General features: G+C 46.2%; 1 protein-coding gene across 1 annotated transcript in view; it reads left to right on the top strand.

Moving 5' to 3' along the window:
* The window catches only part of Kcnd3 (potassium channel, voltage gated Shal related subfamily D, member 3), a 203,751-nt gene extending 189,332 nt beyond the window's left edge, over window positions 1-14,419 (top strand). Inside the window, exons 3-8 of the mRNA XM_005388954.2 lie at window positions 3,600-3,762; window positions 9,538-9,639; window positions 9,973-10,062; window positions 11,577-11,633; window positions 12,836-13,083; window positions 13,989-14,419. Of these exons, the coding sequence (XP_005389011.1) occupies window positions 3,600-3,762; window positions 9,538-9,639; window positions 9,973-10,062; window positions 11,577-11,633; window positions 12,836-13,083; window positions 13,989-14,190 (862 nt within the window). The 3' untranslated portion in view covers window positions 14,191-14,419. The remainder of the gene's footprint in view (window positions 1-3,599; window positions 3,763-9,537; window positions 9,640-9,972; window positions 10,063-11,576; window positions 11,634-12,835; window positions 13,084-13,988) is intronic.
* Window positions 14,420-17,238: the final 2,819 nt, after the last annotated feature.

The raw sequence follows: 17,238 nt of genomic DNA, 5'->3' as shown, positions 1-17,238 counted from the left end.
ATGGGTAAACAAAATGTGGTATTTATACATAATGGAATACCACTCGGATGTAAAGAAGAATAAACTTAAGTCATTTGTAGGAAAATGGGTATACCTTGAGACCATAATGTTAATTGAAATAAATTAGACATACAAGCTTAAATAGCACATTGTTTCTCTTATGTGATAAATCCAGTAGATAAATAAAGTGCAGAATAAAAGACAATAGAAAAAAGAGAAATAAAATTACTGTAATTCAGCACAGCCAATGTATGTAAAAGTGTACCTTGATTTAGTATACTGCAATTATTCTATGTGTTTTGTACGGTGTTCATTCTGTAAGTCTGGTTGTTAATCTGTGTTTGTGATAATTCACTTGATAAAGACTTAAAAATAAATAACTAAATCTGAAAAAAAAAAAAAAAAAAAAAAACCCACACAATTTAAATGGTTGAATGCCGTGGTGTGTGAGTTGTATCTCAATAAAGCTGTTAAAAAAATAAGTCCAGGACAGGAACGCATGGACTGTGCTGCTTGGGACAGATGCCGTATGGTAAATTTGCTGTGGCAGTGGGAGCTGGGGCACAAGGAAAGATCTGTAAGACTGTGGCAGCTCCTCTGGAGAGAGTGTATGTCCTCCTGGCGGGGGAGGAGCACAGGTCCTAGATGGGGTAGACTATCTGCAAACAAAACAATGCCTATGCACCACACTGATTATTTGTAAAGAATTTACAGTTACCTAACACTGAATTAACTGTTTCTTCTGAATTATCACACTGATTCTAGAGAATTAAAAGCAACCTTATAGGTAAGCGATTAAATAAGTTACCCAGGGTCATTTCACTAGTAAGTGACAAGGGGCTGGGGTTCAAACCAGGTCTGATTCCACTCCCTCCTATCAATCATTAGGTCATGCTGCCTCCCTCTCCCTTCATACAAGTTGTTAAAAAAAATTTTAGAACACACCAATGGCGACCTAACTTTAGACCCATTCTTTATTTTATTTACGTATTTATTCTTTCACTAATTGAAACCCTTTCAAACATGAAAATTGTAAACTTCCCAATGCTGGCATAGGACCACTATTTTTTTTTTTTTTCTGGTACCGGGAACCGAACTCACAACCTTGTGCTTGCCAGGCAGGCGCTTTGCCGCTGAGCTAAATCCCCAGCCCCAAGGACCACTCTTGAAGAAGTGCCAGAAGACTAAAAATAGTTACGCTCTTCCTACAACCACAGCGCTATCCACGCCACATTCCTCTAGCTTGTCAAAGGGATAAAGAACAGGGGCAACAGCACAGCTTGGTAAAATCGTGATGCAATAGGTCTGTAACAGGCTCCAGCTCTACCATCCAGTTAATCTCACTCTCAAAACAAGAAATAAGTTAATTTGGCAAGATGGGTGCATAGCAAGCCAGTACAGCTCATTTTCCAAGCATTCGCAAGCTGTCCACTTAATACTTTGCTCTCAAATTCTGCCAGAAAGCTCATGGAGAATTGACGGGTGCCAAGCTTTTGGTCTGTGGTTTCTCAGACCTCATTTTTCCTTCTTTGAACCATCAGTATATCAATTTTTCATCTCTAGTCTCTTGGTGTTTCTGTGCTGGTCCGTGATTTCTCAAAGATCGTGGGCACTGGTTCTGCAAGCCTGTCTGCACATCCTTCCTGACTCCGGGGCTCAGGTCCGCATGGATCTGTGATATAGTTTCACCAAATCCAGCTGGGCACTTGCCCACTCTACTTCTCCAACTTTAAGCTCCCCATCCTTCCCATCAGCGTTGGTCCCGGCCTCTCCAAGATGATGTTATTCTTCTCGGTGGAGAGGGCAGAAGTGCCTGGAAGTGGAGTTGTTCTGCTTTTGCTCTGTCATTCCTACAAGCAGATCCACTGCCCCAGGATAGGCACAACTTCCTTCCTTATTTTGCCTTCAGATAGATAAAACAACTTTGTTGTCCTTAGTGTCTTCAGCACCATCGATCTCTTTCTACGATGCTTCATTTTCTTTTATTTCTATCTGTGGCATGAGCTCACTGGCTGCCTTTCTGTCGTGCCACCTGAAAATCCCAGCTAACATGATGTATCTCGGGAGCAGCCCGCTTTTCTCCATGACCGGGATTGTCTGAACTTGGGAAAGACAACTGTGCTTTTAGAGTTTCCCACTAGCAAAGACTCTCGTTTCCAGAATGCCTGGATAAAAGCAATAATGTTTATTATTTATAAGCTGTATATGTCACAATAGGATAATGATGTAATTGATCTTCCTTTTACAGACAAGCACACAGGAAAAATGACTTTGAGTCTCGCTATTTTAGCAGCTGTCATTCCTGGTCATGCTAAGCCTGTTTATGCTCCAGACATGCAGAAGGCAAAGAGCAGAGGAGATATTTCTGGCTTTGGTCAGAGTAGTTATCACACCTCTTTGCTTAATAAGGTCTTTAAATTATCTCAGTAAAGAGGAAGCTAAACACTTAACTACTGTGGAGAGCATCTTATTGATTGGAGGAGAGGATCTAGCTGGGCTGCCCAGCGCTGAGCGGGAGCCAGGCCATGCTGATCCCTGGGGGCAGCCACCAGGATATAAAGTACTTAAGAGAGTTTCTCTGAGCTCTGAGAGGAGCAGACTCCATCCCAGTGAGGTCTCATGGCTTAAAGAGCTGTGTCCGAGCGCACAGTCTCCCTCTGAGACACTGGTCAGTGGAATAAGGAGAGGGCAGGAGGAGTGGATTCTGATCCCAGCCGAGTGAAGAAGGGAAATCCACGTGGTAGCTCTGATCTTCAGTCCCTGCATCTGTACAAAGGGGCTAAGAATACAAAGTTCATAGGACTCATGGGGTGGTGTGTGAGGTAAATATATAAAAATGTTTTGTAAGTTGTAAATCAGCATGAGAAGAAAGTGAGTTTGTTATTTTTATGACCTTAAATGAGATCCTGTTGCTCCTCTGCTTAAAATTTTACCATGGCTCCCTAGTGTACTTGAGATAAAGCTGTGCTCCCCACCCTGACCCACCAGGCACTGCGTACTTTGGCCCTTGCCAGACTCCTCCACTTCTCCTCCACTGGCCTCTTGACAATTGCTAGAACAAGCCAAGCTCCTCCACAGCACCTCAAGGTCCCTGTACTTCCTGTTCTTTCTCCCTGGAACACTCATGCCAGGCGCTTTACCCAGCTGGACCCTTTAGCTTCAGATCTTAGCTTAAATGCTAGAGCCTGGGAGAGGGCTCGCCCAACCACATTCCTGCTGTCTGACACAGCATCTACCTCGTTCTCCTCATAGGAACAACCACAAGCCATGGGTTTGTAATGCATTCACTTTCTTGTATATGGTCTTCCCTTGGAAGGAGGTTGGCTCCGTGATCACAAGGACCTTGTCTGTTTCATTACTTCCTGGATTATATCACTGGACCTGGCACATAGCAGGCATATTAAACAATTGTTGGATGGATGGATGGATGAATAGATGGATGAATGGATGGGTGGATAGATGGATGGATGGATGGATGGATGGATGGATGGATGGATGGATGTTTAGCTGGGAATCCTGACTTATTTCCCAAATGGTCTTCTCTTTTCCTTATACCCTGCTACTCTCTCCCTCTCTCTTTCTCTCTCTCTCTCTCTCAGATATGGAGACATGGTGCCTAAAACAATTGCAGGAAAGATCTTTGGCTCCATCTGTTCCCTGAGTGGCGTCCTGGTCATTGCCCTGCCAGTCCCTGTGATTGTTTCCAACTTTAGCAGGATTTACCACCAGAATCAGAGAGCTGATAAACGCAGAGCACAAAAGGTAAGCCACAAACACAGGGACAAGGCAGAGAGGAAATATAAGGGTCACCAGGTACAGGTAGGTTGCCAGGCCTGGGGTCCCTTAGAGGATCCCTGCACTGGAAGTCTCTGACTTGGGAAGGTAAGGCAAGGCAGCTTCATATCCCTTCCTACCCACAGTGCCCTGAACCCCAACCCCCATCATCTGCAAAACCCAACGACCCTTCCATTATCTGTACTGATTATTGCCCCCTTGTGAATATTCTTTGACAACTCCTCAGACCCGGTTCCATCTCCCCTGCTTCAGCCAAGGCTATTGAACTGTCTGACGGCTCCTCCCTCATCCAGCCAAGAACTTACTGGGAAACATAGTCTCATCTTAATATCTTACAATGGCCTATAAAAACCTAGTGACAAAAATAAGTGTGCCAGAAAGAAAAATGAGAGAACATTCTGAGGCCGTGGAGTTTAGGGACAAACCACACATTAGGCTTTAGTAATCTTCATAGTATCATAGGGTAAAGGCACAGAACTCAACTGATGGCTGGGAGAATTTGTCAGTACCGAGAAAAATTCTACTTTATACCCAGGATATACTCTTTCAGTCAGCAAGGGCAGGTAAAATACTCTCACCTGCCCTAGAAAGAAGGGACTGTCTGGAGGCCTGGAGCTTGGAGCAAGCTTGTTCTATGACTATCCCTCATCTTCTCTCTAGAACTCCTCTGCTTACGCACCTCTCACTAGCATTTCTAAGGCATTTGGCTCAAGAAGGTTCCCAGCAGTGACTTTTATCATGGCTTCTATTAGGAAAGGGATGTCTGTGGGGGAGTTTGTCACTTTTATCCTGGCCTGACTGGCATATGGTACCCCTTCGGCAGCATCTTGACCTCCGGGCAGCATGCTCAGAGCATGTAGATACAAAGGACAAAAGAAGACCTAGTTGAAAACTTATGGAGGCCTAGGATTTTTTTCTCCTTATTTTCTTCTATCTCTCATTCATTTATGCTACAAACATTCCCAAGCACCTACTATATAGGAGGTCCTGCAGCTAGATTATTTCCTCCCTTCCAGGAATAACGACTTGGTTAGATCAAAAGAATCTAGTATTTCAGAAGAGATCTGTGTATGCTAACTGTAACAAAGCCACGGGTGTGTGAAACCTAGCTCCAAAGTGTGTAATAATTATTGCACAATCTATAGAGAATAACATATATGCAATATAATTATACACATATGAACATGCACACAGATAAATATATACATATAATTATGTAGTAAACCTGGTTGGTTCCCACCACCAGCATAGCACTAGCTGTGTGCCCTGAATGGTCACCTCCTTCTTGCTCTCCCGCCTTTCTTTCTGAACTGTATTTTTACATATCTTGACCTGGTCTCTAATGTTGCTGGCCTTAAGATTTCTATTCTGGTGTCCTCACCATCCCACCGGCCCATGTCTCCTATCTCTCTGCCCAAGGTCAGAGTTTTTCCCCCATACCTGCCGGCAACCACCCCAGAAATGGAAGTCTTATCTCTTTTCCCTAAGTCTGCTGACAATTTTGGACAATAATCTAAATTCATTATGCAACTCTGAATAAAGGGGAAGGGAGAAACTCAGCCAAATCTACATGCCTGAGGCCCTGAACGACTAGGAATCCTACAGTACACATATTACCCGCTGACACCAGTGTGGAGCTAGTGCTGGAATAGGTTTTCGGCAGAGCAAGTGGCGTTCACAAGAACCCACTCCCCTCAGCTGTGCTCTGGGTAGCCCCTGCAGCCACCTTTCCCTCCTTGTCCACATCTCTACCTCCTTCCTATAGTGTCTTGTTTGCAAAGAATACAGCAGTGGACACTTCCCCCCTGGGGCTGTATAAAGCTCATTTTGTGCGTGATTCAAATCCAGAAGTAATTCTGGCTTTCTCCCTCTAGCTGCTCAAAATGAGTTTCCTTCCTGCCCTTCGTCCTCTTCTCTCTTCCTTTGAAATCAGAGTAAATATTTACAGTGTCTTCACCCAGCCTGGACACTGTTTCTCCTCAAGGTTGCTCAGCTCTGTCTCTTTCACCTTGGGCTTCCTCTGAGAAGGAAAAAACGCCAATACTGCTGGCTTCCAGCACTGAATCTGTCACGGTGAGCCAAGGCAGACAGGTCCAGGGGACTTCAAGGGAGTGGGGAGAGGCCCAGTGGGACTCGCAATAGTCCTCAGCCCAGACCACATACCTGGGGGCTGACGTGTCCACAGAGAGAAATTCCAGCCCACATCCCTTGGGTATAAAGGTCCAGAAAGAACTTCACATAGTACTCTCTACCCACAGTGACCGGTTTGCTTCAGAGACTCCATCTTCCGAGGCAAGAGAACTAGAAGTCAAATGGGGAGGTTTACAGTGCCCCAAAAGAGGGACCCTCATGCATGACCATACTATTTGTTTTTAATGGAATATTTTATTAAAGTATAGATTCATATGTACTTGTAAGAAATTGTACAGAGAAGCCCTTTATATCGTTTTCCAGGTTTTGCCCAGTGGTAACATTTTATAGAACTATAGTACAATATCACAGCCAGCCTATGAACACTAATACATCCACCAGTCTTAGTCAGATTACCCTAGTTTTATTTGTACTTGTGTGTTTTACAATGTTATCACCTACTGGATTCCTGCAGAAGAGTAGCTGGCTGACCGTGACCCTGAAGAGTTCCAGCTCCACAAGGATCCCTGTGTTGCCCTTTGAGAACCACATCCCCTACCATGCTCCCACCTTGTCCTGAACCCCTGGCAACCATTTATCTGTTCCCTGTTTATGTTTTCATTTCAAAAATATTGTATGAGTGGACTCATACAATAGGTAACCTTTGGGGATTGGCTATCTTCTTGCTACATAAGTCCTGTTGAGTCATCCAAAGTGTATCAATAGTCCATTCCATTTCGCTGCTAAGTAGTATTCCTTGGTGTGGATGTACCAGTTTAGCTGTTCACCTGTTGGAGAACACCTGACATAATTAGTTTTTAGTTGTTACAAATAAAGCTGTTAGGAACATTCATGTATGGGTTTTTATGTGAACATAAGTTTTGATTTCTCTTGGATAAATGCCTAAGAGTGTAATTGCCTGTGTTCTCTTTTAGCTTTTCCATTTCTCCTTTTCCTTCTGCCTATTTCAGAACAAGAGATATAAATATTTATGGCCAAAGGGTACCTGCCAACCAGCTAGCTAGAAAGTACTCAATGGTGAAAGCCTTCTCAGGGATTGACAGCTCATGATCTTGATCATAAACAGTGCCTGGAACAGTCCCAGGTGGCAGGAGTCTCTTCCAGAGTTCTCCTCAATCCTGGAATCTCCACCCCTGTCGAAAATGCAACCTCCTGGACTTTGCTTCTCAAGTGTAGAAACTGGCAAAGCAGGAGTTAAAATTCAAGAAGAGAAGGAAGATACCAAGAAGGCAGCATTTGGCTTGAAAGTTGGAAGACCTGTGAAGTTTTGCAAGTCCACTTCCTTGCTCTTATAAGTCACGTGCCCTCACACATTTTGCGTGTGTCCATGTGTGAGTACGTGTGCACGCGTGTTTTTGAAGTGGTTTAGAAGACCCCTAAGCTCCCTTTCACATTGTTCTCATGGCCAGGGAGAGAGTGAAGCTGAGCAGTCTACACAAGCATTGAGCCCATCACGATGGCTTTATAAACATAGACTTCCAACCATGTATCCATCGCCATCACAAACTTTACTTGAACATTTGCCTGGTGAAGAGCTCTATGTGTGTGCTAGAGATAGAATTATGAATCAAGCACAAGCCCTAGCCCTAAGGAGCTCAAAGCCAAGACAAAGAACTCTACCAAACTTCATATGCTAGGCATAGCTCTCTGAATACATCACAAACCTCTTTATTCTGTGTGGGGAATGATTAAATGATAGAGCGCATTTGATATGACAATCTCCTGCTTTAACAGAGCTCAGGATAAGAGAAGATTAAAAGAAGTGCCACAAAGGAAAACAAGAGAATCTTTCATCTCTAGAAAGTAATGAAGACAGACCCTAGATATGGGAAAGGTCTGGCTCTAAGTAGTGCAATCAGATTATATAAGGTTATAATGAGCTTGACACAATTGGATTTCCATATGCAACCCTCAACACCTAGTACTCACCCAGAGCAATAACAGCTACATGCAAACACCATGAGGAGCCTGCTTGAATATAAACATTTAGCCACTGGAGAGGGATGGAACAGGATTTCTGGGTAGGATAACTGTCTAGACCTTGAGTGAATGTTCTTTGCTCAGAGAGAAGAGAAGTGATACAGCTGGCATGCCAGCCTTTCTCTCCCAGGTTCCCTTTTCACTCTCCCTTCTAGAAGAGCAGCCCTTCTCAGATTTACTAGAATCTTCTAGGCTCAAGTCATGGCCTCTTCTTCACAAGGAGAAACCAAACTGTCCCTGCAAGGAGGGAGTCTCAAGGGGGGGTTCCCTAGGAAACAGGACATAGAGTGTTTGTGCTTCTGTTGACAACCTGAACCCCTGAGTCCGTGGATTCCTTTTAGCCGATACACTAGTGTCTACCAGGACACTTGGAGGATACACTTCAGAAAGTGACAAGAAATGGAAATTGCCTCAATTTCTCCAGGACTCTTGTGCCCAAAGTCCAGGTTGAAGTTACCTGTAGACTTGCTGAGAGTCGAGAATAGGATCTCTTCCACTCTAGAATGGGTCTGTAATCCTTGTGGGCTGAGTCCAGATCTGCAGGGCTCAAACTTCAAGGCACTTTTTTCAATCCAGCAGGAGCCCCTCTATCCAAACTTCTTCCTTTTGGTCCTGTCTTTGGCTGTGCTACAGTCATAGGACCCTGATTTGGTTTACTAGAAAGAAGAGGACCCAGCACGGGCAGTGTGTCCAGCCTCTCCCATTTCCTCTGCAAGCCAGAGAGATGAGCTTGCAGCCCTTGAGACATTATGCAGCTCTCCTGCGGGGGCCTTTCTCTGCCAAAGACTTCCTAGGTTGGAGCTGGAAAGAGTCCCAGTTGTACTACTTAAAGCCAAAATGGCATATGGAAACATGTTCCACCCTCTCAGAAGCCCACCCACTGACAGACCAGATCACCGGTTCTGTACCCTATATTCATTCCCACCAACATGCACAGCATTAAACACATCCCCAAAGACGGATATAAACATGTTTATTGATTTCAAAAGTATCTCAGATCTGTGTACTAAGCACAATTAAACAAAGCAAAAACTCCTGCCCTCCAGAAGCTTACATTCTAACAGAGAGAGACACTGTAGCAACATAAATGTATATAGTATATACTATCTTAGTAATAAGTGTGAAGAGACAGAGAAAATTTTAAAGTGTTGAGTGATACATAGGCACTCCTTGCTTTTCTCATCATTAACTAGTATTTAGGAACTACACTGGACTCTAGGTGAAAATCAAGGTAAGCATCACCTTTCCTTTAAGGACCTTGGAATCTACTTCAGAGATCATACATACTCAACCGAACAGCACATGGCGTTGTGTAATACTTAGAAAGGTCATGAAACATTTTGGAAGAAAATTAATTTGGGTTAGTGATATTTCTCCTGCCAGGTACACACAGGCTGAGGACATGCAAGGAAACTCCTTGGAATTCTAACTGTGAAAAGCTGCACAGAGCAGGTGACAGAGTATCTCAGATCCTTCAACAGAAATGTAGGAGGCAGGGAGGCAGGAGCCTTCTTCCCTTTATCAGTCACCACTGGGGTGCCCACTTTCCCAGCCTTGTTTACTTTGTGTATCTTGGCCTCCCTCACTCTTTCATCATTCTGCCCATCACAGAAGGCCCGCCTTGCCAGGATCCGTGTGGCCAAAACAGGAAGCTCCAATGCCTACCTGCACAGCAAGAGAAATGGGCTCCTCAATGAAGCGCTGGAGCTGACGGTAGGTACCTCGAGGCACTGGCTGGGGACACGAGAGGGAGGAGGGGCTTATTTTCTCTTAACAGGGACACCAGCACTCTGTCCCCAAACCCAGGTTTGAAACCCATTTAGGACACGTTTCCAGACTTACCCCATGCACACACCTCTCATGGGATTTTCACTACCACCACCAAACCAGCTGTAAACAGGGGCCCTGCTCAAGAGGAGGGTGTTCAGTGCTGATCCTAAAATTCTGTTCACCCAGACTTTTCTGGCGCCCTCCTATCTTCTGTAGAAAAATGAAGAGGCTGGAGAGAGGAGGATCGTCCTTCTCAACATTTTTCTTTTTCATTAGGGCACCCCGGAAGAGGAGCACATGGGCAAGACCACCTCACTTATTGAGAGCCAGCACCATCACTTGCTGCACTGTCTGGAAAAGACCACTGTGAGTCCCCCCCATTGCCACCTCCTTTGTCATCCCTGACCTCTGACCCTCTCGTGAGGCTCTACTCATGTCCTCATTCCGGGGTATCCCCTTCAGATCCTAAAAGCGATGAGGTCTGGCCACCCCGCACCCCGGTGTAAGAGCCTCAGAGTGGGGCGAGATCACCAGGGTAGGGGTCTCCTCTGTCCTGCAGTGGCACAATTGAAGCCACTCACATACCCCACACCAATCCTTACAGCCTGTGTGATTACTGCAACTCAAGGGCCTAGCTACTGCCTAGCTACTTCTCAGTTCTGATGGGCATCGCCCTTCAAAGCTCAGGCTGCTTTTGCACAGGAAAGTAGAGAAGAACATTGATTTCTGTCCTGCCTAGGTGAATCCAATCTATGGGTCGCTCTGCACTCTACATGCCCCTTGGGACAGAAGAGGGTGAATAAAGGGAGCAGGGCCTATATTTCTCTTGGGATTTATCAGTCCCAGTCCCTCTCAGTGACGCTGCAGTCCTCAGGGAGCCCAGATTCTGAAGCCTGATTATTGGAGAGTCATGGTTTAGGGAGCTACAGCTGGAATGTGAATGGTGCTCGTGTCTCACTAACAGCCTGAAAGGAAGGGCAGTAGGGCGGCGCTGGACCCTTGGCAAATGTGCCAGGAACAGTAAGGAGGGAGGAGTCAGGGAGGATAAGCCAGAGGGAAACGTCCCTGTGCCTTTCTAGAAGCTCCCTTCCCAAAAGCCTGTAGTCCAGGCTCAACACTTTAAGGAAAGAGCTTTCTAAGTGAGTTCTGACTATTCCATATCCTAGCCTCCCGGATGTGGAGGAAATAGATGCTAGATGACTCTTAATCTGAGCTCAATGCGGACACTGTGGATGGCAGTTGAACCCACTGAAGACTTCCAAAATGGAAAGATGCTCTGTAAACCGTGTTTTCTGGGATTTATCGTTAAAAAGTCTACATACATTCCTAGACTTTTTCTCAAGGGTACCGAATTTGCCAAAGGGATAAGCCCAGACCCAACTGCCCTTTCCAAGTTGCATGTGCTGGGTGGAATGTATAAACTGAAAGGACATGGGTGAAGACGTTTGTGTTTAAAGGGCTTGAATGTTGACATTGAATAAATGGGATTTGGGGATTAAGGGATGGAATGCTGGCATTGCAGGGGGTGGAATGCTGAGTTTGAGGGAAAGAATGTTGGACTGTGGGGGTAGGATATTGGGGGGAAGTTGTGGAATGCTGGATTTTAGGGGGAGAATGGTGGACTCACGGGGTGGGACGTTGGTATGGATGAGGATGAACGCTGGGGTGGAAGGAGTGAATGTTGAACTGGAGAAGGGTCCTGTTGAATCAAAGGGGTGGGATGTTTGGCCATGGGAGGCAGAATGCTGGGAAGAAGGGATGGAATGTTGAACTCAAAGCGTGGAATGCTGGGATTGAGACTGAATGTCAAAACTGGCTTGGGAATGCTGGAATGTACAATCAATGGTGTTTTTATCTTCTGTTGGCATGTTGTCCTGTAGGGGTTGTCCTATCTTGTGGATGATCCCCTGTTATCTGTACGAACCTCCACCATCAAGGTATAACTTTTTCAAAATTCAATTGATGTTTTTCTCTTCTGAGTATGTGGATTCTCCTCTTTTCCCCTGGTCTGGCTCTCTGCATGTGCTGCTGATTCTTCTGGGGCTTATCCTATCCCTTCTGTCATACCCAGGACAGTTCAGGCTTCTAGTATTCTGTGCTGAACGACCCAACTGCTTTTCCAGTTCCCTCCTTTGGCCTCTCCAGGGGATTAGAGGGGCCGTGGAACATGGCGCCAATAGCGGTATCCCGTGAGTGCCCATGCCCACATTTGTGTGTGCCACCTCGTGTCCCTGGGGACTCCTGGTAGTGGCTGTCAAGGCTGAACTCTGGGCTCTTGTTACTTGTCCTCAGACTTTCTCCTCACTCCGGCAGCCTTGGCCAGACCACTAATGCCACTTTTTTTAGCAACCGTGGGCAAACAGCCATTTTTAGTTATCCTGAGTTTAGCTACATGCTATCCTCTTGCCTTGTAGTCAGGAGACCCCTCCCATGCTTATGTTTGACCTGGGGAGTCCTGTGCCTCAGGGACATTTACGATCCACATCCCATAATCAGGTGGAAAGATAAAAGAAAAACAGTAATTAAAAGAAATCATCCTTCACCATGTGACCCCTTTCACCTTTAAGCACAATCCTCCCCCAATTCTGTGAATGATCCAGCACCTTTAAAAGCTTATAACACCGGGGTTGTAGCTCAGTGGCATAAGCACTTGCCTGGCAAGCCTGAGGTCATGAGTTCGATTCCCAGTGCAAAAAAAAAGAAAAAAGCTTATGCCGCACCCTTAGGATTCATGTGATCCAGAAAGGACAGTCTAGCACACTCATCCTCAGGGACTCCCTGCCTGCTGCCTATGGCAGATCCTGGATGAAGCCTACAAAGAAAAGTGCTTGCCTCAACTCTGACGATGCCACTGAATCCCTCCAGGTCCTCTATGTCCCCTCAGTTCCAAGCTGCGGGTCGGGTATTTGCCTCATGACTTACTAGCTGTGGTCTCCACACTTCAGTCTGATGGCCAGGACTGCCAATATGATTCCTCCCTTCCACCTTTGATGTCTCCTCCCACCGCTTTTCTGTGACCCAGGCAGCTGTTAGGCCTCCCTTCAAGGCCCAGAACAAGGACAGGCAGCATACAGAATGTGGGCTTCTGCCCCTCCTCTCTCCCTCCTTTTCCTACTTCTTCTCCTTCTGCCTTCTACAGAACCATGAGTTTATTGACGAACAGATGTTTGAGCAGAACTGCATGGAGAGCTCGATGCAGAACTACTCGTCCACACGAAGTCCCTCACTGTCCAGCCACCCGGGCCTCACTACCACCTGCTGCTCCCGTCGCAGTAAGAAGACCACACACCTGCCCAGTTCTAACCTGCCAGCCACTCGCCTGCGCAGCATGCAAGAGCTCAGCACGATCCACATCCAGGGCAGCGAGCAGCCCTCCCTCACTACCAGGTGCGTGTCTCCGTCCTGTCACCCCGCAAAGGCTTGAGTCGTTCCGCTCACAGAATTAAGCAGTCCCAGCCAGCACTAGGAGAACCTGAGCATCTTCTAGTCACCCTCCCGCTTGTCTAATGCATGAGTCCCCTCCTCCTTCCTCCCCCGCCTTCCTTCTCATGCTGTGAAGTTACCCCAAGGCCTTCTTCACAGGCTGTTGGAGGACGGCACAGCAGTTTTAGGCCAAAAGTGGGGTTAGGTAATAGGGGAAAAAAAAAAACAAACTCAAAATTATCCAAAATGTCCCACCTCAGTGCCAAGAGTGAACTAACCATTTTCTCAAAGAAATTTTTTTCACAATCATGTTATGCACAGCTTATCCCAAGCTGATTTTGAATCACAGACTGACTTTTCCCTCCATTTTCTGCTTATATTGAAGCCACTTTCAACTACCTCTAAATGAGTTGCAGAGAATTCTGGGAAAACAAATGTCAGATTTCACAAATAATAGGTAAACAACCACTGTAAGGGAGGGGGGTTATACTCTGAATTCCAAAGCCCAGTCTAAACTGACTTTGTAATTGTTAGTAATTTAGGAATAATACTTAGAAGCCAGGCGTGGTGGCGCACGCCTGTAATCCCAGCACTTGGGAGGCTGAGGCAGGAGGATCGTTGCGAGTTCAAGACCAGCCTGGGCTACAAAGTGAGCTCCAGGCCAGCCTGAACTGTGTAGTGAGACCCTGTCTCAATAAAACAAAAAAGAAAGGAATAATGCTTAGAATATTGGAAGCTAATTGCTAAGGGCAAAGAGAGTAGGCCACCGACGTGTCCAACTTCCTACGAGTAAGAAATGTAAGTGGTTGAGGAAGCTTTGGGATGCTTCCAAGCAGGAACAATCATCAGTTCATTCTTTTCTATCCCAGTCGCTCCAGCCTTAATTTGAAAGCAGACGACGGACTGAGACCAAACTGCAAAACATCCCAGATCACCACAGCTATCATCAGCATTCCCACACCCCCAGCACTAACCCCAGAGGGGGAAAGTCGGCCGCCCCCTGCCAGCCCAGGCCCCAACACGAACATTCCTTCCATAGCCAGCAATGTTGTCAAGGTCTCTGCCTTGTAAAACGACTGGACAGAGGGCCATGCTAGTGGGGCGTGAAAGGGGGCTGGCGTGTTGGTGGGTGGCCGCTAGGACCACTCCTTCCCCTTTCCCTGCGATTTCTGCCCGGCCATGGCACCCCTAGCACTGAGACTTGTGCCTAGAAGGGAAAAGAGATAGCAAGGGGCACCTGAGGTTCCCGCTGCTGGCGCGGACACTGCCCCGTGATACTGCTTTTCACTGGGGCCAGATAGAAGGGAGGGAGGGTGGGTAGGGGATGGGTCAGTAGCGGGTGTAGGCTGCCTGCCAGGACAGGGCCTGGAGGGGGGCCTCAGATCAAACGGTTGTTTCTGGAGACCCCAGTGAGGAAAACACAAGACCAAGAGCAGCACAGAGGCCAAGTCGTCACATGCAAAACAGGAAGAAAATATAACACTGTGTATTTAAGCACCTTTTTCAAGGCTTTTAATGGATAATATTTATTCATGGGAAAAGGTGGAAAACAAAAACACCAACGGATTTTTGTGAAATGTTTTTCTCCATGGACCCAGCACCTCTGAACCAAAACAATGCATTTTGTGAGTTCTCTTCTTCCTTCTTCCTCTTCTTCCTCCTCTTCTTTCTCCCTCTCTCTCTCTCTCCCTCTCTCTCTCTCTCTCTCTCTCTCTCTCTCTCTGTAGCAGAAGCTTTTAGGCTCAAAGTCAGTTAGAGCTGAGTTCTCTCTCCATTTCCCCAGGTGAGTGAGGTCAACAGCCTGGCCCCTCACTGCCCAGCTGACCTGCACAGAGCTGCCGGGTGACCACACTGCAGCCCTTACACTCTGTCTGTCCCCACACTCTGTCTGTCCGCGTGTCCTTTGTTTCTCCATGTACCTCTCTGCTTCCCCCTTGCTGTTTCCTTTGTGTCCAACCTTTCATCCCTGCGTGGATCCAGTGATCCTGACGCGCATTAGTACAGCCTTCTCCATCACTGCCAAGTACTAGAGACTCATACCTGGGAGCTATAGCTGAGTGAATGCAAATGCAGAAGAGAATGGAGTGGAAACGGGGAGAGCTTGGGGGTAAGGAAACTCCACTTTATGAATGAAGATGCTTTTCTGTGATTGAAACCACTGGTGTTTACTGTTTCCATTTGTGGGGAGAAAGGGAATGGACAGATTTATCCTGGGATCATGAAAAAGGAAATAGCAACTTCTGAAAAGCTGTCAGCTGTGGTGTGCTCCAGTAAAGAGAGGATAGAACCCAGGGCTCACAGCTGCAGCGGCCCTACAGCACCCTCTGTACCTTCTTTCAGGATCCACCATAAAGCCCACCAGGGCTCTGCTAAACAGCCCTAGGTGCAGTTTCTTCCAGAGAGGACAGTGGGATGGAACTAAGAGTCTTCTGACTTTTCTCTCCTCTGAGGCAATTCCCATGTGGTGGTTGTCGAAGGTTAAGCTTGAATGTTTCATCAAGATATTTCAAAGCATGAAAGCAAGTAAGATTCTAGATGATGCTTACCTGGCCTGAAAGATGACGTAAAGTCTGAATTGTCTTCAGGCCTGATCTCTGAAGGTAACAGGTAGGGGAGAACCAGATCACTTCTGTCAAAGTGAGAGCATGGAGATTATTTCTTATACACACAGACAGCATTTCTGTTCCAGTACTGTGCACCGTGGCGGGTCTGGGAATGGCATTTCTGGAATTCTCCTAACCATTTTCATTGCTTACAGCAGAGAAGGTGGACCTCAAGGTTAGGGATAAGCCCTTGCCTGCCTTCCCCAAGTCCCAGTTACTCTCCTGCAATCTCTGTAGACTGGGCTGTGATATACACAAGCTCCCAGAGCTCCTTTTCCATTCTGCAGCCTAGTGGTTAGCTGTTAAATTGTAGGCCAGGGGTTTCTCTGCCTACCATAGCCATCGAGACGAGTGTCACTAGCCAGGAAACTAGAAACACCCTCAGCTGGCTTCCCTAGGCCCCAGCTTAAGTGACCCTGTAGGCAAAGTCAAAGGTTTTGAGGTGACACCTTATAGGAAAGTGGGCAGAAGAGAAGAGGAGGGGGAGCCATCTTTCCACCTTCATCTCCTTGTGCTAATCCTCATTGGCCACTGACAATCCTTTCTCTGGGTCTAGCCTTAAGAATTCCCTTAATATAGGAATGGGGCAGTTCTTGCCCTCTGAGCCTTGGTCAAAGAAAGCATTAAAGCATTACTATACAACTACAGAGAAATACATGTGTACACACACACACAACCTAAACATTATCTGAGAATAACTATTTAAATCCATTCACTTCACACTTCTCATTAAGAAAGGCAGAGAACTTAACTGGACTCCATTAGGCGGGTAGGCAAAGGACTAGAAAAGGATCCTGCTTTTGAAAGCATGAGAAATGGAGCGAAGTTAGCAATGCATAAGTACCTTAAGTCATACATCATAAGAACTAAATCACATGGGATAAAGAGGTAAAAGGAACATGGTAGCATACACATGCAAACTACTATGCTTCATTTGAGAGCAGATCCTTACCAGTTTAGAATACTTGATTCAACCAAGGCTCGACATGTCACTATGACAGTGCACCAAGGGAGCATAATAGTAGTCCTCACAAAAATTAATATATTTTAAAAATCATGTCCCAAACAATTCTCATTTTTTATTGACTCCCCTGGACTGTTCTTTATTGCTTTGACTGTATCTCCTAAGCCCATATCATGCCAGGTTTTTGGTGGTGGTGGTTTGACATAAGGATTGACTATGTGGGCCCAGCTTGGCCTCAAACTCAAGGTCCTCCTCACTCAGCTGGGATTACAGATATGCCATACCATGTCCAACATTCCAGTTCTTAAAAGAAATTAACCCTTTCACCTCCCTCTCTTATCCTAGCCTTAACCAGGAATAAGGAACTCAGCTCACCTCTGGCCTAAAAGATGTCAAACCAGGACAGTGGCTCACCTGCACAATACAGTGCAGTCTAACAACACTGCTAAAAGGTATTGATAGGTCCAAAGTGTGCTGAGTCGGTTTAATAAACCGAACTCATTGGCTAATAACTGAAGAAAGAAGTTTTCTGGGGCCATCTCTGGTGCAGTG

This window comes from Chinchilla lanigera, unplaced genomic scaffold, assembly GCF_000276665.1.
Source record: "Chinchilla lanigera isolate Chin_1 unplaced genomic scaffold, ChiLan1.0 scaffold00034, whole genome shotgun sequence".
Classification (NCBI taxonomy): domain Eukaryota; kingdom Metazoa; phylum Chordata; class Mammalia; order Rodentia; family Chinchillidae; genus Chinchilla; species Chinchilla lanigera.
Note: the sequence above shows the minus strand (reverse complement) of the source record. Positions and strands in the feature narration are given on the sequence as shown.